This window comes from Artemia sp. Qi Xiang Cuo, chromosome 14 (genome assembly GCF_049724085.1).
Source record: "Artemia sp. Qi Xiang Cuo chromosome 14, ASM4972408v1, whole genome shotgun sequence".
Classification (NCBI taxonomy): Eukaryota; Metazoa; Arthropoda; class Branchiopoda; order Anostraca; family Artemiidae; genus Artemia; species Artemia sp. Qi Xiang Cuo.
The window spans coordinates 62,982,504-63,008,444 of NC_142807.1; the positions used below are offsets into that span (position 1 = coordinate 62,982,504).

Sequence of the window (25,941 nt, forward strand, 5' to 3'; positions counted from 1 at the left end):
AGGTATTTGACGATGCTATGGTCAACCCTGCATACCCTATCTAGGATCCCTGGAGACGTGCCATATGAGTTTAGAGAGTTCTAACAAGTTATATTTGGCAATAGGTTTTACATAAAAGGGTTATTGAGCTGAATAGAACAAGTCCTTTGGGGTAAAAGATTACTTCCAGCTTTCTTAGATCTGATAAAGGGGCTTATTAGAGGCTTAGATCTGAAAAAGGTTGAGATTTCAAAGAAAGACTAACAGAGAAATGAATTCAAAGAAAATGAATTTCATTAGCTGTATTGATCCTTGTAAAAACATTTTTTTTACTGGAATGAATGTTTACTTTAAGAGTAAAATAACGTATCGTGAATTTTGTTCTTTTTGAAAAGTGAACAAAATAAGAAATAAAATTATTTTAAGTCAACATGGTTAATTTTACTTTTACGGCCGTTTCAGTAGGAAAAGAAAAATATTTTTCGGCTTAAAAATATCCATAATTGAATAAGAACTGGGCTATAAAAAAAAATTTTACTTTTTATTTAAAAATTGAGTTTTTCGGACAAAATTTCCAGGGATCCAGCAAGCTACGTTCACACACAGTGCTGCTAAAAACGTTTGTTTATTGGTAATTACTATTCCTGTTCTTTTTAAATTCATATTTTTAAGCGTTATTAATTGATATTTCAAACTTGTTAGCGAGTTTTAACTGAATTATTTGCCTAGTTTCTTTTTTGAAGTTTGTTTAATGGTAATTATTATTCAAGATTTTATAAATTGTTTTTAATTGATATTCTCAATTATTATTAATTGATATTTTAATCTTGTTAACGAGTTTTAACTGAATTATTTGCTTACTTGTAGTTTCTTTTATGAAGTTTTTTTTTTGTTTATTGGTAATTATAATTCAATTTGTTTTAATTTTATCAACTGATAATTTGAGCTTGTTAACGATTTTTAACTTAATTATTTGCTTAGTGTCTGTTTTGAAGTTTGTTTATTGATAATTATTAATCAATTTTTTTTAAGTGTTTTTAATTTATATTTTTTAAGTACAATTAATTGATATTTTAAGCTTGTTAACGAGTTTTAACTAAATTATTTGCTTCATTTCTTAATTGTGTGTGCTTAGTGTAAGCCTATAAGGATATATTTTCGCGAACCAAACCATCTATCTATGACTTCTATACCATCTATCCAACCATCCATCTAAACCACGATGCCAAATATCTACCTGAGTCACAAATCACCGAAATTTTTTTTTTGACAATCTTAGTACAAACAATCTTTAACCAGGTTGAACTAAAATCCTTTCAATCTAAAAAACAATATAGTTTCGCAAGTATTAATAAAAATTCCTTAAACTGAGAAAGAAAATGAAATAGAAGTACCTTCCTGTTGGAAGATGTTGGTTGGGTCGTAATGGAAGGTTCGCCATTAGTGCTTTCTGCTTGGTTTCTCTAAAACACAAAAATAAAAACAAATGGGTAACTAAGATTACAGCTACTGTGATGGAAAAGAAAAAGTGCAAATTAAAAACACACAGAAGCAACACCAAAAGCTAAATTGAGGTAAAAAATCAATGTAGTATTTACTACGACTTTGAAATTCCCAGGGAAAATAGGTCCTAGCATATGCTTATGATGGTGTTGTTTTTTTTTAATCCCAGTAAATTAAACCGTACAGAGGTCAATTTAACCAAGTCCACAAAACAAACGGTCGAGACTATTAAAAAGATGCTTAATTTCTGCTTTTTGATTTTAATACATCAAATATAAAGTGTAAAAGTTTTTTTCCAGAATCTCTAGAGTCTAGATGTTTTCTTATGCGTTTCAAGACATACCCAGTTCTTAAGTTCATTTCATGACTGAATAAGAAAGGATTCCCAAAAAACTATTTGGTTTCGATAACAAAAGAGCTTTCTTACCATTTTGGTGATCTTTATTCTTTTTTTTTGCTTAAATTAATATAAAAAATCATTGTTCCCTGGAAAAATTTTTTTTGTCATTTAACTGGGTTTGATCAAATTGTCTTCCAAAAAACAATATTTAGCATTTGATAACAAAACAATTTTTTTTTATCATTTTTGATGTTATTCTAAACACGTAATAATTTTTTTTTGTATAAACACAAATTATCTTTCAATCCCAAGAATTTTTAGTAAAAACACCGTTTAGATCATTTTTTATACACGCAATTGCTCGGTAATGTTATTTTTCTGTATTTTGGAATCATTTTTAGAGAATTCCTTCTGCCTATAATGTTATAATGTATTGTAATGTTATACGCTGTAATGTTACACGTTACCATGCATTAATCTATAACGTAGAGAACCAATCAAAGACTCGAGCGCTAAAGTCTAGAGAAATGTATAGCTGACTTAGTCAGATTGACTTCTCAAAAGATCAATTCAAATCTTCCTAATGGCGGGAAAATAACTCCAGCTTTATTTAAATATTTGCGACAACCACTTCTCTCTTAAAAAAAAGGGTATCTGAAATCGGGTTTTGCCTGATTAAAATTTATTAAATTAAAGAATTAACAGTATTAAATTAATTAATATTAATAAAGCTAATTAACATTTTCGACGATACTCTTAACCCTAAACCGAATTAATCTGAAAACCATTAAAAAAAAAGAAAAAAAACTATCTTAAAAAATTTCCGCTTCAATTTATTTAAAAATTTATGTAGCATTTTGTGGTGGTTACCATCCGAAAATTTTAACGTTAATCCCCATTCCCCCTAAAAATGGGATATGAAGTCTCCCCCTAAAGAGGAGACTTCAGAACCCCTGAAGTTTTATTCTGATATAACCATCTACAAACACTAGTCCCATATTCCAAATAATCAAAGATAAAAGTGAAAGAGAATGAAAGGAGGATACTTTCGTTTCCCTCTAGTATCAAAAGAATTACTACATTGGAATTTTAACCTTAAAAAAAAAAAAAAAAAAAAAAAAAAAAAAAAAAAAAAAAAAAAAAAAACAGCCAAAAACAGTTCTAACAGTACATGCTTAAAGGGTGTCAAGCAAGAGCTTAAAATTTTTTTTTTTTAAATACAAACGAAAAAACCCAAAAACAAACACCATTAGAGGTTTCGTTTGCGTCTTCTGTCAACAAATTTCATTTTATATCTATTAAAAAGCAACAGTTGGTACACCTTGAGCCAAAGGGTCTTGCTATGAAATAAAAAAAATTACCTGTCGAAGTTTAAGATATTACTTAAAAAAACAAAACAACAACATAAAACTACTTCTACTGTGAACAGACTTAGACTTCTATATAGTAGATGCTACATATTGAACCATTATACGAGAAAAAAGTTTTTTTTAAAAATCCTTCACATTTGGAATTGGATAGTATAACTAACAGTAGATCAATTCTATGTAGTATCTTGGAGCATTTACTAGGGGGATGGGGCTGGTCTAAAAACGAGATTTTAAAAAGCAAAGCGGTCCTAAATATCCCTAATATTTAGCTTAACTTTTTTTTTGAATTTTTATGCAAAAAAATTGTTATATATATGTCATCCAAAAATTCAGATTTTTGCTACTGCTATTTACTTTCGTGAGAAGAACTTTGTTGTAAAAATTTGGGAATTGTACCTCCAATATCCAATGCAAGTATAGAACCGTAAGTAATTACTTATTAGCTTATGGTACACGATCCATTTCTATTTTACACCGAGAAGGGAAGGGGGAGGATAAGGCTTTGATAAAGGTTCAATTATAACAGAAAAGAATACAATTTTCCTGAATATTTCAGTACTGAGCACTTCTTGTGAAGCCTACTATTTTGGTATTCCAAATGAGGTGGAGGGGGGGGGGGGTCTAAAAAACCTAGAAAAAAAAATAGATTATGCTAAGCGGTCTATCTATTTTTCGAAATATGTACTACAAACTCATTCAGCCATAATGGCATGGACCAAAAGATTGAATTTAAACATATCACCGTCGAAGACCAAACAAGAATATGTAGCAACTTTTACCCCTTTAAACACCTTATGAAAAGAACCTATTGAATTGAATGACATGCTAAAAAGCCTTAACTCCAGGAATAACGGAAACAATTTATTCCTAGGGTACCTAAGGTATCAATGTACCGCTAATGTAAAAAATAGTATTGTCTTCCAAACGGAAAATACGTATATAGCTACAACAAATACATATCGCATATGACAAATAGCAGGAACGATTTTGAAGCCTTTGAAAGAGTCACTGTAAGAGAATGTACGTTTTAGGGGCATGCTTACTTTTCGCCAGCACCGGTCCACTACCTACCACCAGAACATTGTGTATTTCATATCATTTCTTAGCAAAACAATATTTACAGTAGTTTTTTTGGGCCGTGGTAGGAGGTTCCATGACGACATCTACTTTGGAACAGTTCAGATCAAGATGGCGATATTGTTTATATTAAGATAGTAAATTTTTAAAAGCTCCAGTGCGTGTACTTGACAGTAGTGCATACTTTCTCAAATTTTAATAAATTATCAATTAAACTACCTTTATTTAAACCCAAAAAGTTGTTTTAACCTCCTGGTGGCTGGTACAATTGGACCAAATCCAATTTCTTTATACTTCTTTTCCCCAAAAAGGTAAGCACAAAGTGCTTGTTACTCGCATTAATTAGCTGCAATAAAATAGCGTCACAATTAACATTTAATTAAAATAATTGGCGGTGGTAAAGTTCAACCATAAGATTTAATCAAAACAGCCCTCCGGAGCCTATGCAAGGTACATGCTGCGAGACACTGGATCTATAACCTTTTGAGGCTTAAACACCTTTACTGAAGATAAGTAGTGTCATCAGCCATTCCTCATCATATGAAAATACTACCACTGACAACTCACTACAGCTGAGGCCGTCTGCCGTTGGCCGTCTGAGGCCAACACAACTACGCACGATCCTCCTCCATCCCAATCCATCCAAAGCCTTCCTCTTTACACCCTCTCAAGAAGTTCCCATTTATCTTAAATCTTACCTTACGATATCCTCACACCACATTCGGGGACAAACTACTTTTCGTTTGGCCCAAAAAGGACAATCTTTGGCAATCTATCATCCTTCCTCCGCAGAACAAGTCCTAGCCATCTCATCCTTTCTCTCATTATAGTCCTAAGAACCGGGATTGAACCAAATTTTTCGTACCACTTACTATTTGAGATTCGGTTAGTCAGTAGGGTACCCAAAGCAATCCGTACGCAATTTCTCTGGAAAACATCTAGCAACTCCTCCGTTTTCCAGAGCGCCCACGTTTCAGAACCATACTCGACCACCGTCATCACTGTAGCTTCTAATATTTTAATTTTGGTTAACAGAATTATCTTCCTATTCTTCCTAACCTTTTTCCACTGTCGAAAAAAACATCCTTTTAACATTACCCCTATGCTACTTTTAACATCTTCACTGCACCCACAATCTTTACTAATATTACTAGCTAGGTAAGGGAAGCTGTCCATGATCTTCACGTTACCCAGCATCAACACTTCACCTTCACTTATTCCTAATCTTAGGGACTCAGTATTCTTGCCATTAATTTTCAAACCTATTCTTGGAACTTGAACTCGCAATACCTCTAAAAATTCATTTATTTGATAACACCTTCACCTACGATGCTTAAATTATCAGCATAATCTAAGCCCAGGAAACTTTTGCTTCCCCATTTGATTCCGTAGTCTCCAATTACCTTTGCTGTGCTCCTTTGGACAAAGTCCATGAAAATGATCCATATAAATGGGGATAGAATGCAACCCTGCTTAACTCCTAACTCCTGCTTAACTCGCTACTAACCTCATTTCCTATCTTAACCGCAGCAATGTTATTCTTGTACATAAAACTATTCACTTTTATGTATTTATCTGGTATACCATACAAGGATAGGACTTTCGCTAAAGCTCTTCTGTCAACTGAATAAAATGCTTGTTAATAATGTATAAAACTGAGAACTAAGGGCGTTTGATGACTCAGGCATTTCTCAATTATTAATCTAAGACTGAAAATTTGATTGACGTATCCTCTACCCTTCCTAAAATCAAACTGTTCTTCTCTGAAAACTTCCTCTACAGCATCTCTAAGTCGAAAAAGCATCTTCGTACTAAGTAAATTGCTTCCTACAGAAACCAGGATATTGCCTATAATTACCACACTCACTCATATCACCTTTATAATGGAGGGATTTAATTAGTTTTCCTAAAATCCCTAGGTACATCTTCTTTTTCAAAAATCATATTCAAAAAGTAAAAGTCTTCAGTAGCTTATCTTTAACTTCACAACCACCATATTTAAAAGAACTCATTTACCAAACTATCAGCAATTGGGGTCTTATTATTGTTTAGTCCTTTTAGTACTGTCACTATTCTTCCACACAAAATATATCTTCCTTCACAACCAAGGAGTCAAAAACTTTTATTTCCTCTATATCTTTTTCAGTAGCTCCCTCCCGGTTTAGCACATTCTCAAAATGTTATGCCAATCTCTCTTTAGCTCTTTCCTCTCCCTAATCGTGGCCCCGTTCCCATCTTTAACTGGGACAAGTCCAGACTGACTATTCCCCCTCAATTTATTAACATACCAAAGCAATATTTATACTGTCTTGCTGCATCTTCCTAATCTTCAGCAATTTCATCCATGGCATCCACTTCACACTCCTTAATTAACATTTTAATGCTTTCTCCACTATCTTTATATCTTACCTTATCTTATTTATCTCATCTTTATCGTATTTCATTTTATATTCATATGATCCGTCACTAAAATAATTGTTGTACGCCCCCCCTCCAATTAAACATAAAGTATTTTCACTAACATTCCTAGCTGCGTTTCTAGCTTTCTTCTGTAAGACACCATCAGGGACTCAAATCATTCCATCCATCTTCTACATTGTCAAATATTAAACTCTCCAGTTTAGTATTCAAGTGTTCCCGGAAAGTTCCTCCCAAATTCTCATTCCGAGGTCTATCAACGTCATAAATTTCCGGAAGGTAGTTATCCTTCCTAAATTTTAGCTTTCAATTAATCCTAGACACTACTAGATGGTGATCTTTTTTTTTAACATTAATCACAACACTCCTATATACCTAAGTATCTTTTATCGATCCTGCCAGTCTTGGTTTAAAATAGCATAATCAATAAGCTTAGCTGTCTTACCATAATGTGAATACCATGTTAACTTATGGGCCCTTTTATGACCAAACACTGTATTAGTTATAACTACTTTGTTATACCTACAAAACTTGCAGCAGTCTATAACTTTTGCTGTTTTCTTTTCCTACACGAAAGTTACCTAGGCTAGGATACCATCTATCCCTTTTTCTACCAACCTGGGCATTAAAATCATCTGATAAAAAACACCAGGTTTCTACCTGGTACCCTGTCTATTTGTTCCTGTAGCTGCAAGTAAAATTTATTTAAGTCACTACTATCTTGATCAGTCGCTTCTACAGGGAGAATAAAATTTATCTAATTCAATACTATCTTGATCAGTCGGTTCTATAGGGAAAGTAAAATTTATCTAAGTCACTACTATCTTGATTGGTCGGTTCTACAGGGACATATACTACCATGACTGATATCCTGCACTTTTTACTCATAAAATGAGCGACTAGCATTCTACTATTAATACCCTCCCTACCTGATATGATCTGAAAATATTATCTGTGTTCACACCTTGACTTGACTCATTATAGCTGATCAATTAAAGCGCGATCTTTTGCCATATTTAGAGTTATATCATTTTCAAATTGTTGTTATATGAAAAGTAGTGCGCAAGCGTCAACAATTATGTATGCTATTAAATCGATAAGTTGACTTTCTGAGTTGTGTCACTTTCAAAATTATATGCGATCCGTTTAGTTCAAACTTAAAGGAAAAAGAAGAAATACCCTCAAGTTGTGATAGTCTCCACTTTCTTCAGGAACTCGAGGCTTGAACTTTCCAAAGCAGAAATTACAACAGCATCCGCAACAGAATCCACAGCAGCAACAGCAACCGGTGATCAAACAGCAAAAGAGCATCATACACTTCCCTTTTGTGGACTGAACAAGAAAATATGTGCTAACATTCTCTTCGCCAAATTGTTCAGCAATGAACAAGCCCAGTGAGCCATAGTTGTCATATATGTTTCGCTTGGTAGTATCACTCAAAATTGAATGAGCACGGTTGATTTCTTTGAACTAGAAGAAGAGGAATAAAGAAAAAATTCACAAAACAGAGTATATATATATATATATATGTAAAGTCTCTTAATAGTTTAACCTAGCTGTCAATATTTTTGTTACAACTTCCGCTTGTCACGGAACCCAAAGGATTTCCTTGAATATGTGTTTAACCAGAATGATGTGAAAAGTGATTAGATTCCTAGAAATTATTCATAAACCTGTAGAAAGACAAGTATATATTAGTGTGTTTAACCCTTAGATAGAGTCAGTCGAACGTATGCATTGTACGTGATAAGTATCTATGGCTTTGATATAAATAAAGACTGTTTATTTGAAACATCTATGGACTTGAATATCTAGCTCTGCAAAATGGTATATTAGTTTGTAAGCACCATTGGATGGACTCGCCCAACTCTTTAACATTAAAGATAAAGCTTACAACATGGTGTCAGAAGTGCTGTAATTTTTTGAGCCCAGTCCATCCACAGCAGAGCCAGTCTGATGCCATCCTGGCCAGACATATTGTTACACAGGGTCGTCTCAACTTCGAAATGTTTCTCAACCACTGCAGTTTTTTTTTATCAACCGAAGGTGACCGAAGCTTACCAATCTACGCACATCTCCTGTCGTGAAATCTCCAGCCATCGAAGAAGAACCCTTGGAAGGATCGGCATCCAGTGAAAAACATAAAGAGTAAGTGTGAGCCCTAAAGTTTTGTGCGCATAGAAAAAGTTAGGAGTGCTTAGGCTAGCTATTTTCTTGTATCAATTTTTAGTTTTTTTTTTTAACCATGAATATCCCAGAATTAAATCCTGAAAATGATAATTTTGATGAAGTAAAAGCGAAAGCCTTCCTTGCACAGCAAGAATTACAAAACATAGAAATACCCCCTACATTTGACCCAAGTAGCGATGATTATGATGTAGAAATAGTCACTAAGTTTTATTCTGATATAAGTCTCTGGGAAGCAGCGGCAATGGCCCATTATCTACAAATTTCATCTAACCCCAAAAGTAAAAATTCACAGCAACCGCATCCAACAAATAATCCACCGTCGAGTGATAACCTTTCAATCAGAGCAACAACAGATTTAGCTTCCTTAATAGCACCATTAACAGAAGTCTCACACATAAATGAATTTATTAGCCAACTAAAAAGAATTAAGGGTACCTGATCTTGGTCGTAAAAGCAAGATGGTGCCACAGCAGGGATGTTAATTATATTTTAATTTTCCTTTTTTTTTTATGATTTTAATAATGTGAATTTAACACTTGATACAGTACGAAAAAATCTGTTGAAGGCTTTTGTTCCTCAACGCAGCCCCGGGCAAATCTTACAGGATCTTGTGGGATGTAAACAATTTCCGGATGAAACAGTATATCAGTTCTTAAAACGAGTTGAAAGAGCCGCTAAGTCTTACGCGAATTCAATGGGCTATTGGGATGGGCTAAGAAACCCGGCAGTTCAACCATTGGCACTAAACACTTTTAGGGAAGGTGCACGCATAACTTTTAAAAGGGTACTGATGGAACAAGAGGATCAAATAACTAACCTAGAAGATGCTTTTAAAATTGCGACCAAGTATGAAAAAATTGAAATTGCGACAAAACCGGCGGATGAGTTTTTTCGGCTGCCGTGTCAATTGAAAATAGGTTCCGCCTCCCCAGAGAAAGACATGCTACGTTTGCGGTAACCGAAACCACGATAGTTCCGAATGCTGGTATAGAAAAGACCCAGACTCTGAACAAGTATCGGAAAACTAAATAGCCAGTCTAGACAGAGGGCTACGACTGGTACAGAAAAAAAAAACCCCTCAATCTTAAACTAAGTATATTAGCATTAACAGCAACATGGGAGAAGATAGAGTATCATTAATACGAAAAGACAGGGATGAGATGCCTGTTGAAAATTTGAAAGTGCTGGACATTTCTATGAGATACCACACAAAGTGTACCTGTGTTGGAGAGGCATCTACAGAATTAGCCTCACGTGATGGTAAGTGGGCCAGGTACGGAGGTGCCCAGCAGTTCGGTCCGCGAAGTGCAATGAGATCTGCTAATCCGGGGGACGTAGCTCGGTTTTATGTGGAACGGTTAAAGGAATACAGGGACGGGGCGATAGACGGGGCCTTGGAAGTTGCATGTATATGTAAATATATATTACGTAAAGAAGTGTGTGATGATGAGAAATTGGAATACAACATTCCTGTTTTTAATAGATATTCTATTTTTTACAAAGGCGAGTTTGAGGAGTTGGTGGGGATTTACGAACACGAGATATCTGTGTTGCAGGATTACTTTCGTACCAACACGCGCCCTAGTAGTGGGCGTAAAACGGCTGAGACGGGTCGGATAGGAGCGACAGGATTTGCGCCAACCAAGGGGAAGGCCCCATCAAAGAAACCTAAAGAGACAGTCCCTCAGATGTCTGAAGAGGAGAGGAAGCAGCGTGTTGCAAAACGGAAAGCAGCTATACGCAGGATTAAAGAGAAGTTAGCTAAAACCGCTAACTCATATGGGTTATTACCTGCATCGGGTTTTTTCCTGCAACAACCTTCATCGTCGATAGTTAACCAGATGATGGAAAAAACGTGTACTGCGTCCGATCGAGCTTTGGATGCTTACTCTTCTAGTCTGTTGGACTGGTTGTTGTATTGTCGTAGGGTGGGGTTATCGAAAAAACGGGCATTGTGGGGAACATTGCATTATATCATAGAGGACGTGGACTTATCCGCATTACCCGACAGCTGCTGGGTGAGATGCCTAGTGGACGACGGAGACGTAGAGTCTAACCCTGGGCCTATATGCAAGTCTATGGATGATGTTCGTTCGGCTTTGCCGAGAAGGATCAATCCCTCCATTTTGGAATCTTTCAGCAGGGATTGAAAATGACTAATATAAATACATACTTATGAAGTAAACAAAATTCAGATCTTAAAATATTTTAGGTTTAAGCCGTGTGTATAAATATTTTACTAATTATTCAATGTTTTTTTTTTAAACATCCCCTAAAAATAGTGCATTAATTTAGTTAATGGAAATTATATATATATGGATAACATTGCTGCTGTTACCAAGATTTTTCTCTCAATAAGGAGAGTAATCATAATAAAATTATGTTTAATTTTATAGCAGATTTTTTTAATGAAAACTGGAATTATGTCCAATCCTCATTTATAATTTCTCTTTTTTTTTCTCGCAAAGATAGGCTTTCGCTACATTAAAACGCGATAAGATTTATTGATAAGTATATGTGTATATGTTTACGTGTAGGGACAATTGTAGGTGACTGCGCACCTAGTGAACAAAAAGGCTTTCACTTATAAACAGTGTCAACATTGCCAGTTTTGTGGCCGAGAAGGGAAGCACAGTTTAAAGACTTATCCTGCCAAAGTGATTCCCCGTCAAAACATAACACTTTTATTTTCAGTGTATGTTTTTAAGTGCACACTTTAATTTATTATTTGCTGTTTGTTCTTTTATTTTTTTTTGTTGTTTAATTTTTATTTTTGTTTTATTGATATTCTGCTTAGTAATACTAGGAAATTTTTTTAAAATAACTCAAAAATCTGAAGGGAAATAATAAGAACTTTGGTTCTCTTTAAGAGGGGGGTGGATTGTAAAGTCTCTTAATAGTTTAACCTAGCTGTCAATATTTTTGTTACAACTTCCGCTTGTCACGGAACCCAAAGGATTTCCTTGAATATGTGTTTAACCAGAATGATGTGAAAAGTGATTAGATTCCTAGAAATTATTCATAAACCTGTAGAAAGACAAGTATATATTAGTGTGTTTAACCCTTAGATAGAGTCAGTCGAACGTATGCATTGTACGTGATAAGTATCTATGGCTTTGATATAAATAAAGACTGTTTATTTGAAACATCTATGGACTTGAATATCTAGCTCTGCAAAATGGTATATTAGTTTGTAAGCACCATTGGATGGACTCGCCCAACTCTTTAACATCAAAGATAAAGCTTACATATATATATATATATATATATATATATATATATATATATATATATATATATATATATATATATACAAGGCCGTATCCAGGGGGGGGGGGGTTTACCCGGTTTGAACCCCCCCCCCCCCAAATTTTTGACCGACTCGAAAATAAGTCGAAAATTAATAAAACTTAGGTAAAAATCAGAAAAATTAGTCGAAAACTGAGTCAAAATTAGTAAACCCCCCCCCCCCCAAAAAAAGTCAAAAATTAGTAAAACCCCCCCTGAACAAAAATCCTGGATACGGCCCTGTATATATACTTTGTTCTCAAGGATCGTGCTGCTTTCGTCCAATCGCAAGTGACAAGCTGTTTTCAAAAATTTAACGAAATATTTAATTTCAGGATAAGTTTTGGGAGATTGACTAAAAATTGTTACCCAGATGATTACACATTTTAATTTGCTATTGTAATATATTTGAATCGTTCGAGAGATTAGCTAGGTTTCTAAAGAACTTTTCAATAAAATACCTGAAAATTAATCTGAAAATGAATTATGTCAAAATTCATATACAGTCATTTGAACGCAAAATTACCCTCAAATATTTGATGGCGTAGGAAAAGCATATTCCCAGGAGCGTATATTAATTAGTATGAAATACCCAACAAAGATTATGCAATGAGTACATAATTAGTAATCGAATATAAATGCCTATAAATGAAAAAGTTTCAGTGAATCTACAGCGTAATAAGATTATTCAGCAATGTTCGGACTAAACAAGAATATATCGTAACCGTTGAAAAACAGCACATCCTTTCTAAATATGGACAGGCAGGGTTGCCACCCCTAGTGATTTATCACTATTCCTAGTGATTTTTATATTGTCTAAACAAAAAATCACTAAATCAGCATACAAATCACTAGATTACTGAAGAAAATCACTAAATTAACCACAAAATCAATAAAATCTAGTGATTTTGTTTTTCACCGGGTGGCAACCCTGCGGACAGGGGAGTCTGATTTTTAAAAGACTAGTTTTAGGTAGCAACATTAATTTCTTATGCATTTATCGTAGCAATTTTCACAACGACACTTTAAAATTTTCAAGGGGGATTCAACCCTCACCAAGGACCAACTCATTCAGAAACATTTATGCAACCATTGATCACAACTATTCAACAAACCATTATTCCATAAGGAAATAATTTTAGATACGTTACGGGTTTTAGATATTTTAGAATAAATTATTAATTTTCTTATGTGTTATTTCATTATTTCTACGCTTACACTTTAAAATTTAAAGGGGGACTTCACCCCCTCACTAAGGATCGTCTAGCTAGAAAACTCCTATACAAACGCTGATAAGCATTAATATTACTTTTTATCTTTAATAACACAACTATTCTACTAGGAAATTATTTATTTTAGATAAATCGCAAATTTTAGATATTTTTAAAGGAACTGGTAATTCCTTATGCATTTATCAACGACAATTAAAATAAACAAGGATTGACCCCCTCCCCCTCCCTAAGGACAATCTCACTGGAAAACCCGTATGCAACCACTAGCAAACATTTATATTAACTTTCAACAACAATAATTTCTGATTTTTAAAAACATTACATTTTAGCAGGTAATCAATTTGAATAAATAACCATCAATTTGTACTAATCACTAAACAGGCACTTTATTTAATTCATGTAAATGATCTTCAGCATATACTGACTTCTTTAAGTAATACCTTCTACTCATTCTCATAATGATACTTAAAAATTTACAAGCCGTCTTCAACCCCTTACCAAGGAACATTTCACTAGGAAACGTCTATGCAACCATCGATGTACATCTACATTTATTTTCTATACAACTTTTTTTAATGGTTTAAATAACTGTCAATGTACTTGTCTAAAGAATGATGTTGTTCCTTTTCAGACAAATAATTTTCAGCATTTACTAACTTCTACAAGGTTACAGACACGAACTGTTTCACCACAGAACGACATTTTGGCTAGGTGTACGGGATGAGGATGATTTAGAACCATACGTGGATGATTGACTTTCTCTCAACTCTGAGCGGAGCTTTCAATATCTCGAAACAAGACTACAAAACATTCTTGAATAAACCTCCGAGTTGATGGGCGCAAATAGTCTAGTCACTAACGAGACAAATCATAGACATATTAATTTATAACACATTGCAGATAAGTATTTCGGTGAGCTGCTGGCGCTATTTCTTCAATACTACCAGTAAAGTCTTCCTAAGGTCTTCGAAGTAGACAAAGTTGATTCTTGCTGTTTATCATGCTTACCAGCTTACCACGCCTGGTAGCTGTTTACCTGCTGGCGTATCGCAAAACTTTTCCTGTATCATCTTATATCTGAGACAAATAATGCGTTTTATTTTCTCCCACGTTGCTTGCTGGCCCTTGACAAGATCAGCCCTAAAACCACAGATGAACTAATCAGGAGACCAGAAACAGAATAAGTCCAATAGCTAGAAGCTATAGTTGACAAAAACCCTTTCGTTAAAGCACCACATCACAAGTGTTGAGATGAAGATGTCAAGGAACCTTTCTTCGGACTCACAAAACTTTTTCGACGCTCAGGCCACAAAGACTCATTGCCTCCAGACCTTAAAGAAACAATAGCGGCAACCCTTTGTCACGGTGTTTGAGGCAGGGCTCGTGTATTCCCCACTCCTTTTGTAGAAGAGCCTTCTTTTGCAGTGTCAAGGGGTCTACCAATCTATTGTCAATCTATTTGTCAATCTATTTTCAAATCAAATTTGCAGAAGTTAAACTCGCTACATGAAAAAGCACTCAAAGAAAGAATTATTAATTTCACCACTTTACAGACTATTTTTAGTTTCAAATATTATGCAGGCCTACTATCATCGTGATTGAAAAGAGTATTGCCCCTAACATCAGCAATTCAGTTTGAACACACAATACTCATCAGACATTCATGCCACCCGGCACAAACAGTTAGGTCAGATTGTTCTCCTAAAATTATGTATACAAGGGTATGGGACGCACTTCTAAAACATCTGCGATCATTTGGATCTCTTTGCTCCTTCAGAAAAGAATTAGTCATCTAAAAGACAACAAATGATATTGTTTCCATTTATTTAGTATTATTTTTTTTAAACATTGATACCTTTTATTCATACAATTTAATTTTATACTTCTTGCGACATGGGTGGAGATGTTGCGATAAACTTACTGATTTCACACGACGTTTAGAAATTGAATCAAGAAAACAAAATGTAACGCTAAATTTAGAGTAGATGATAATATGCGTCTAAACATTTACCAATGCACAAAGAATTACGTAAAGTTTAGTATCCCTTTTAATTAAACCTTATATTGAGATTGAACATGAAATAGTACAAAGAATAAATAGCCTAGGTTCTATTTTTTTTTTTACGTTTTCCATTGATTTCCTATATTTTTCCCTTAACCCTACAACAGTAACAGTTTCCTATGTATTATGCCTTTTCGTTAGTGTTTCTTAATATAGCCCTTAAGACAAACATATGGTGGCTTAGGGTAAACCATTGTTTGTGAATTTTCTGTCAACATACATTATTTAAAATGACTTCTTCCTGTTTTTTAAGGACACAGGCGAGGTTTCAAGAGAGCGCCTATTATTTTTTTATACCCTATTATATATATTTTCCTAGTTTACACGAAATCAAAAATTAATAATTTTTGTTATTTATGGAACAAGATAATTAAACAAAGACAAAGATTTCGTCGTTTCGGTTTTTTGAAGTTCGATTATTTTCCCCTAATACCACTTCATTTTCCACTAGACGTAAATACTACTGCTACTATTACTACTACTAACAACTTACTAGCCTCCTGTTACCAACACAGCCACACACGCTCCTCACCCATCCCAATCTATTGTAGCCTCCCTCTTTACACTGTCCAAAGAAGCTCCAATTTCCCTTAAATCTTTCCTTAAAATATCCTTCCAGCCATTCGGGGACGACCTGTTTTTCGTTTGGCCCAAGACGGTTGACCGACGGGGACGATCCTTGGCAATCTGCCATCTATCATCCGCAGAACGTTTCCTAGCCATCTCAACCTTTCTCTACATATACTAGTTTTGTAATTCTAGTCGGGTAAAACTCCCAGTACTTGGATATTGCCTAATCTTGTGCAAACACATTTATTAAAATGTATCCTTCCTAAACATGGACTAATTCCGAAATTGACCTTGGAGATAATTTGGAGATAAATATAGATAATTTTAGACAAGACTGGGCTAGCTGGGACTGGCTTACCAGAATCTTGGAAAACCTCTTTTTTTAATATTTAATCTTACATAAAAGCTACTCTTCTTTAAATAGGCTATAGCCTAGCCTATTTACATTATCAAAATCCTCTTTTGCAACACTTGTTTGTAACTGAAAATGTTTACGATTTATCCTGTCTGTGATCGAGATGCTTTGTTCCAGCTTTAAAATTCTTGCTTTCAAGATTGGGCAGTATTTTCTAAGATTAGGCTCAAGCTAAAAATACGCACTTGTGATTAGGCTCCACTATTAACTATCAATACATTTAAAATAGTTAGGATTGTATATAGTTAAAATATTCAAACTAATTACATATTTACAAATACAATTTAGACAAACCCAAGGGTGAAAAAAAACCCATCGAACTTCTATGTGGTATAATAGAACTTTTGTAGAGATTTAACTCTTGAAATAGTTATTGGCTGCCCGCCTACTGGGTATCTTACCCTATACCTGTACTAGATTTTGAAAACCAGTGATTCCGTTTTTAAACCTTTAAATACTAGGTCGTACCTCACAAACAATTGGACACAAAAATCAGACTTTGCCATTGGGCTTGCCGTGTTGAGATATGGGGAGGTCTGTAACTCAAAATCAAATTCTGGTGTATATACTAGGTTTTAGCAGAGGACAGTCGATTATCAAAACATTTAACCGGTGGTTTCCCCGGCTGAAATCGGTTATTTTAGTGGGTTTATCCATGGGCGTACATAGCTTCTTTTCTAGGGGGGGGGGAGGGGGAAGCCGATTCTTTGATGAAGGGCGGGGGGCTGAAGTTATATTGGCAGTTCACAAAACCTTACAGCAACAACAAGTTCTGTCAGACCCCAGGAATATGTATTAATTAATTAGAACCAAAAATCGTAAACCATCAATAGGCTATAGTATTAATCAGTCTTCTTGAATCAAAACTAAATATATTCAACATATTATGAATACTTACATTTTGTTTGTCTTATGTTCTGTCCTTCCTACTGTTCATTTCTAGCTTTTTCAACCATCTACCTTTTATCAACTGTTTTTTACCTATCTGCTTTTTCAGCCATATCTAGTGTAAATTTGAAGTTCTAGGCGGGCAGCTGCCCCCCCCCTTCCGTACTCCCATGGGTATATCATACAAGTAAAAACAATCCTTTAATATCAGCTACATAGAAGCCAGCTAACGTCAAATAAAAAATGAAACCAAAATTATTCATACTTTGTCAGCGGCTTCTGGGTTATTAGGATTTTTATCTGGATGAAACTTGAGCGCTAGTTTCCTATAAGTCTTCTTAACATCCTCTTGCGACGAAGCCTTTTCTATCCCCAATATTTGATACAATGAATCACCAGATGTCCTTAAAGGGAAATCGTATAGTAAGAGTTTTATCAAACACATTGTAATATGATAAAAAGTATAATAGGAAAACAAAGGAAAAAAAGAGATACTGAAAAAGAGGCCTCTAAGATACAACAAGTATAAATATAACTGGATAGAATAAGCTCAATTTTCTATGGAAGAGGCAGGTGGGAGAGGGGAGGAGGGACATTGAAACAGTCCAAAACTTACAACATTATACAATTTCACTAAGGTATTTTTTAGAGGATATAAACGTGGAAAAAAAATATAGGTCATGGTGCCCACAAGTCTTGAAGGGCCCATCCCCCGTCAAAAAAGGAGGATATACCCCAAATATAAATGTTATTCTAAAAACATTGTAGTATTCACTTAAATGTTACTTTTATAAACCAAAAAAATGTGAATAAATAAAACATTGTTTCAGACTAACTTACATAGCTATACACTTACAATATACATTCGAAAAAAAAGTTGAAATTAACTTGTTTTAATTTAAACTAAATGATCAATAAAAATTTGTAGTCAACTCCGAACCTTATCTCACCAAATCCTAAGCCTGATATACTTTGAAGGAATCCTTAAAATCAATTTTAGATCATGTGTTTAATTTATGAATTTATGTATGGGTAAACCAGGGTCCTGAAAATTGCCTGGGCAAAACAGTTCCTAAGTGATGAATGTTTCACAAGCCTCGGACTGAAAGAATTATTATCACTACTAATATCTTTGACAGGTCCAAGACGTAGTCTAAACCCATACGTCTTTTCTGGCCATTATTTTTCTTAAATATTTAAAATATTCATATGTTAATATTTTAAAAACCAATACTGAAAATTAATTTTTAAATTAAATATTAATATTTAAAATAATATACTATATTTTACTTAAATATTAAGATTTTTTACAGTTCATACTTAGATTTAATTTTTGATATAATGATTCCTTTAAGATATTCTTAGAGGGATTCATCATTTTAAGGGATCACCCTATCTTGCCCATTATAAACTTTCTTAGTTTGTGTGGCCAAACTATTTAGAATTGATTGGCTGGATCTGACATATCTTTTAAGAGCTTGAATAAGAGATCCGAGTCAACATCAGAAAAAAAACCAACACATGCTTTCCCGGAAATGTTAGAAAAACCACTTAACTTCTTCCGTTTTGTACTGGAGATATTCAGTTTAATGAAGCTTACACAATTAAAAAGTGTGAATTTTGTTTTTTGATTCAATGGCGTATATTTTTCTTTTTAAAGGTCAGTAGAGGGCAGTCCCTACAAACATTTTTTATTATACCTGCTAGATAAACGCTAAGATTCAGCTCAAAGGAAATATCCTTTAAAAAATTTGGCAGCCTTGGGAGTTCCCTGAGGTGCCACACGGGGACATAGAATTTCATTGTCTTTTCAATGAAATTGCATGGTCAAACCCCAGATTCTTAATAACTCTCGATGGTGACTGATCTCCAGGGGTAATTAGCTAATGAGCTCTTTGTCGTTGAGACAGTTAGCCGACACTGAGGCCCGCTAAATGATTTTAAGGTATCATATCCCCTTAAACATTTTCTGAAGAAAACATGCAACCAATACGACTGACATAAAATCAACTTCAATTTGAAGTCTAGTCGATCTTAGTATGGAGAATAATACTTGATTTTACTTCCATTTACATTCAGATATTCTAGCTAACCCGTCGCGTGTTGCTGCGATCTCAAAAGAAAAGAAATTCAAGGAAAATTCTCCCTGCATAAAAGTCCACCCAGAAAATTCTCCTCCTCGGAAGATCCCCCCGCGAATTAACAGAGCAGGTATTTTTAAATTAAGAAGTAGGCCCTATTTCAACAATTTTTCCCTGTGGTAAACTCCGCGGAAAATTCCTCTGCAGATAATTCCCCCCCCCCCCCCCCCCTAGAAAATTTCCCTACTTGAAAAATGACGATCGCATTTTTAAATTTAAAAGTATTTGGAAAATAAGGCAAGGTCAACTCTTCTTGGACAGTGAAAATGAAGTATTTTTTTTTAATTGGTTAAGTAGAAAATAATGCAACCCTATTTCTTTAAAATTAGGCAAGATCAGGAATTAAATTTTTAACAGGCACGCCAAAAATCGGACTTGACAAAAGGCCATAAAAAAGACCTTCATATTGAGAAATAAAGTTTTTGGAAGTAAAAATTAATAAAAAGAAATGTTGGTGAAAATTCAGCAAAAAAAGCTAACTAAATAAAACTTAAAACTTAATAATTTTGTAGTAACCAAAATAAAATCATAGGTAATCGCAGTTTTCATGTGTGAATAGATATAAGATAGGGCCAGGGGACAAAAAAGTTTATTTTGATGTCCTTGGAAAGGTTCACTGAAAAGACATTTTGGGTATTATCACAGTCTGACTCTAAAACTTTTGTTAAATAAAAAACTAATGAGGGTATTAACTTAAGATTTTGGGTGCCATTTCCATGGACAGTGCCATTTTAAAAATCACCCCACTTATGGATGCAAAATAAGACCAAAGTTCCAGAAATAAGCCTGTTATCAAATTATAAACAACACAATATAATATTAAAAATTTAATAAATAATCTCAAATTATCATTTTAAGTTCCTAATATGGTTTTATTTCCCTACAATATGCTCCGATAATCCCGTTACTTGCATAAAAAAATATATATTTACATGTAGTACCAGGGACTTAGGAGGGGGCCTCGGGGTCTTACCCAAGCCCTGAAAACAGGGAGTGCCAATTCACGAAAATACTGGGGGAGGGGAGTGCATTTAACAAAATCTAGGGTGGAGGGGGGAGGGGGTAATTCTTTTGCTTTTTCAATATTTATTAGCTGAACATACCAAAACATTCAAAATATAGGGGAGGCAGCCAAAATATTTAGGGGAGGCACCCCCCCCCCCTATTGAAACCTCTGCCCCTCAAGTTTCTAGGCAATCCTTATTAAAATTATAAAACAAAATTTGATATGTTACCATTGCCGCCATGAGCAACTAGTCATCAAACCACATAAAATATTCCAGTGAGCATTTCTAAAAAACCATGACACAAAAACTTCAACTAAGCATTAGGAAACCGACTTTCACTACATATAGTTCCACGCAATATAAAGACCTGAAATACATTTTGCAAGATCCTAAAAATCAGAAACGAAAATAAGAGTTTCAATTCTAGTTACTTGAATTTTGCACCTCCTACTTCACTACTATTTTTTGGATTTGGTTAGCTTTAATATTAAATCCTCAACAGGGGCGTCGTTTGGGGGGGGGCAGTTGCCCCCCACTAATTTGGAGAGAAACATATTATACAGCCCATACCCCTTGACCATCCGGATATAAACCCTTCTTACCCCCCCCCCCCAATAAAAATGCTGGAGATTCGCCCCTGATCCTCAAGATAATAATAATAAGAACGAAAAACCTTACGAAAGCTTCCTAGCATCCATCTTTCCGCCTCTTCTTCAAAGTTTCAGAAAATAGAGTTCGCTTGAACCTTGAAAGAAAAATTTAAAACGTTATTGACAACAAGATATGAATCGAGAATTTAAATAAAAAAAGTTGAGCACAAAAATGGGTATAACAACAGAGAAAAAGAGAAATTGCTATCCTATGCTTCCACAACCAATCCATTGAGTGATTTCCATTCAGTGCCAATAGACAACACAATAAAAGTAGCCCTATGATTCTGAAATTTAAAGTTAGGATTTGAATCCTGTGAACTATATTGCAACTACATTGTTATCAGAAAACTTTACTCGATTGTGACTTAAGAATAACTAATGAAGTGTGCTGAAAATCAGCGGCCAGTTTTTTTTTTTGGAGGGGGATGCATCCTATACTTTCTGAATAAATTCAAGTCTCTCATGTTCTAATGTTATATCCATACACTTTCGTCTTCAAGTTACCAGCTAGCTACTTGGGACAGGCACACGAGGATCTCTACTTATATTATCTTCCTCGTGGACAACTCAAGTATATTTTTTGGCAGTTTCTGTCCTTTAAATGTAACTTCTGGATTTTGGTAGTTGCTGAGAGCTACATTAAACATGTACAGAGTAGTAGCATTAAGTTTTCATGACTTCAATTTTCAACCAGGTTTCAACTAGCTCCAATAAGTTCGATGAGAAAGATTGAGCTAGGATGAACCATACACTTTGATAAAGACAGAGTATATATTGTGCAGGGGCTCCAGCAGTCAACTAATTATTCTAAAAAATTCTATTCTATAAACATTCTATAAATTAGAATTCTATATATTTATAATTTTTATAAGTTCACAAAAGTATTTTGATGCACTGGTAAAATTCACAAAAGTAAAAAAAAGATTCAGAAGCACTTTTCTATTTATATTAAGAGTTTGGATGGGTCTGTGTAAGGATTCAATCTTGCAAATGATATTTCACTACTTCCTACAATCCCATTAATCTGAAATTGAGCATGCTCATTGATTTCCGACGAAGATATATGGCAGCCGAACGACGTTTTCTCCAACAGTCCGGCTATCCCATACAACTAACTCTATTTCAATATTCAGATCAACAAAGAAGAATAACTTCTAAAAATCTAATAATTTTTTGGCATCATCACAATGTCATTGGTTGTTATATCAACACTCTCAAGGACACTTTCGGCTCTATGTTCTTTTTTTAATCTTATATGTTATTTGGCTATTGTTCTTTTTTAAGTTGTTGCTTATATTGATTTTTTTTTTGTGGTTGTTGTACCCCCCTTATATCACTGGCCATGGAGCCTTTCGAAGGGTAATAAGAGTATTGTATTTCAAATTTGTATTAATTGGCAAACAAATCTGTACCTGTGTCTAAAAAGGCCACCTTTTAAAAAAATGAAAATTATTCCATTTTTGTTCAGACTAAACCATCATAAATTCTGAATTTCTCTTTTATAATGAAAAAACTGTGCTTACATTTTTTGGCCAGCAATTCTCTTAATTTACTTATTATTGAAATTGAAATTTATGAAATTGAAATTTATTTTTTAGAATTTTTTTCCTGTTTTGATAGTGCAACTATTTTCTCTGCTTTCCGTGAAATGGAACCCTGTTCGAAAATTTAAAACTTTGGAAACATGAGACTGGAGCGCTAAAAACATAAGCAAACAGCTAGAACTAGAAGTCTTGAGTTCGAGTCCAAACATTCCGTGTTGGACCCGCTGGTCTTCTGGAGGGACACTAGAAGTGTCTTTTTTTCTCGTTTTGATGCACTGGTAGAAATTTTTTTGGCAACCCTGTTCACTAGTACGAAACATTATTCTTAAGGGCGATGAGCAAAATTGATAATGAGCAAAATTGATTACAAAATTCCTAGTTTTACAGATTGAAAATTTTGTAACAGTTACAAAATAGGAAAAAAAATGAGTAGGAACTATGAAAAATTATAAAACATTTAGCACAAAAAGGTAAATAAAAATACAGAACATTAAAAAATCCCTTATCTCCGGATGTGCTAAAAACTAAAAAAGAAATTGCTACCAAAAAACATTGAAATTTATAGGAGTAAAATAGAAAGCGGTGGAATTCTAGTTTGGTGGCTCCACAGAAGGAAGCATCTCAATAAAAGAACAATAGTTGGCTACCACTACATTCTTTATTTTATGTTCTCCCCAAACATCATATTCGAGTTTCTGAAAAATGCAACATTTGATAACATTTCATTTTACAATTATTCAAGAGCAACTTTGTGTAATAAGTGCTCCATGCTTTATTTTTAGCAAAAAAAAAAAAAACAACAAAATCAATTTTTCCTAGCAGGGATAAATTTTTTTTTTAGCTCTTAGGATAGTTTGAACGAAACCTTTATAATTCATTTAATATAAACTTTAAATACGAATAATAAAATTCGATAAATCCCTCCTTTCTAGAGTTACTTCATTGGATACACCAAATTTTTCGGCAACTTTGATTAGACAGACATTTCTAAAAACACTGTTCTCCGTTATCAGGCGTGACCTTTGTCAATACGACTACAAGTAGAACTGTTTGCATTTCTCCCAATAAGACTCGCACAGATTGGATATCATGAATTTGAAACCGGAAAAGCAAAAAGAAACGATCAATAAAATAAGCAATGTAATTCTCTTATAGGCTATTCCCTTACTCTCTAGTTAAGAAACAAGCCAACAAAGCTTAAAACATTAAGGAACGATAAGATGAATTCTAACTGTTTTGAATTGGTTAAATCGAAACTAGCTTAATCCTAAATATGTTACCGTAATTGTCCTAAATACTTTTTTTTAATCCAGCGTTGCCAGTCAACTTTTCAAGTTTAATGCAAGTTTTGATGATGGTGAAAGGTTAGGTTAGGTTTTTAACCCGTTTCTGATATTTATAACCTAATTTAACCGAAACTAATCTAACCTAACTAACTTTTACCATCATAGCTGGCATTAGACTGAAAAAGATGACTCGCAAAGCTAATTCAATCCAAGCAGAAAAAAAGAATTTCGAACATTCACCAGTGAATGTCAACATTAATCAGATTTCGGACATTCACGGTAACATACGTATATATCTTGAAAATTCAGGAATTCAATATTTAATAAAAAAGACTTTGATATGCAGTAATGCAGGTTTTTATAGTAAATTAAAAAAAGTTTACTAAATTAAAAAAAAGTGGATCAAAAACAGGCTAAAAATACACAGCACCAAACAGCTTAAGAAGCCATATCTTCCTTTTGAAGGTGTAGTTGCCATTAGGAATCAAACATATTGTTAATGTTTGATTGTTAACAGAAATATTTGAAAAAAACTACGTTTTCTAAAGAGTTAAAGAGGCTGAGTTACAAGGTCGAACCTTAAAACGTACAGGGATTAGGAGGCACAGTTGGGGGACTGCCGCCCCCCCCAAACCCCCCGCTTTCGCAGCCTTTAAATAAAAAAAAGTTTTTTAAACTGAAAGTAAGGAGCGACATTAAATCTTAAAACGAACAGAAATTATTCCGTATATGAAAGAGGCTGTGCCCTCCTCAACGCCTCGCTCTTTACGCTAAAGTTTGACTTTCTCACAACTCTTTTTTTTAAACAATAAAAACTTTAGCGTAAAGAGCGAGGCGTTGAGGAGGGCACAGCCTCTTTCATATACGGAATAATTTCTGTTCGTTTTAAGATTTAATGTCGCTCCTTACTTTCAGTTTAAAAAACTTTTTTTTTATTTAAAGGCTGCAAAAGCGGGGGTTTGGGGGCGGCAGCCCCCAACTGTGCCTCCTAATCCCTGTACGTTTTAAGGTTCGACCTTGTAACTCAGCCTCTTTAACTCTTTAGAAAACGTAGTTTTTTTCAAATAATTTCTGCACATTTTTGTACAGTTTATTACTTATTATTGCTTGACTAACTGTTAGATGATTGTGTATTATTCTTTTCTTTCTCGACAGGGTGTTTTAAGGGTCGACCTTGTAACTCAGCCTCTTTAACTCTTTAGAAAACATAATTTTTTTCAATTAATCTAAAAAAGAAACTGGGTTTTTTAAAAAAAATTTAAATTCAGTATATAAGAAATTTGATCTAACGGTAAATCAAACTCGAGTTTTCCGCCCTGACAGTAAGGATTCACACCGCTACACTAAAGAGATATAATTGAATTTGATTTTTAGTGATGTGATGAATCTTTTTGACGCAAGCAAAACTTGATATTTGGTTTTTTGAAAAAAAGGAAGGAGTGTTCAGATGGAGCTGAAATTTCGAGGATAGGCTTCCAGGCCCAAGGAGAGCTTATCCTATAAATTTCAGCCCGATCAAACCACGTTAAAGGGGGGCTGTGGTGGAAAAAATTCACATGGGCTAATATAGGAACACGAGGCTTTTCGTAAATGTAAATTCGGGGGATAATATTTTCGGTCTGAAAATATCAAAAGACCCTAACAGGTTACATTCTGCATCGAATGAGTCTTCACTCACCCGGATAAGTTGTCAACTGTGGCCTGTAGGCATGGCTAAGAAAAAAAAGAAATGATGAATTTTAAGTGGCTATATTTGGTTTTTTGAAAACAGGGAAGGAGTGATCGGATTGAGCTGCAATTTCGAGGATAAGCTCCCGGGCCCGAGGAAAGCTTAACTTCTAAATTTCAGCCCAATCGGACAACTTTAAAGGGGGGCTGTGGTGGGAGGGTCCAAACTTCCGGCCCAGTTTACCCCATGAAGATAAAGTCGGAGGAGGATGAAATTTTGCAAGTTTCTTAGTTTGAGTTTGGGCTACAA

General features: G+C 34.4%; 1 protein-coding gene across 4 annotated transcripts in view; it reads right to left on the minus strand.

The window, feature by feature from the left end:
• Csp (Cysteine string protein) overlaps positions 1-25,941 on the minus strand; it is a 58,288-nt gene that overhangs the window by 12,243 nt on the left and 20,104 nt on the right. For 3 of the 4 annotated variants that reach the window (XM_089100489.1, XM_089100487.1, XM_089100488.1), the window contains exons 2-5: positions 21,159-21,225; positions 17,598-17,736; positions 7,867-8,157; positions 1,374-1,442 (exon numbers count right to left, since the gene is read on the minus strand). In XM_089100489.1, the coding sequence (XP_088956615.1) occupies positions 1,374-1,442; positions 7,867-8,157; positions 17,598-17,736; positions 21,159-21,178 (519 nt within the window). In that variant the 5' untranslated portion in view covers positions 21,179-21,225. The remainder of the gene's footprint in view (positions 1-1,373; positions 1,443-7,866; positions 8,158-17,597; positions 17,737-21,158; positions 21,226-25,941) is intronic. The other variant, XM_089100490.1, reaches the window with a different exon arrangement.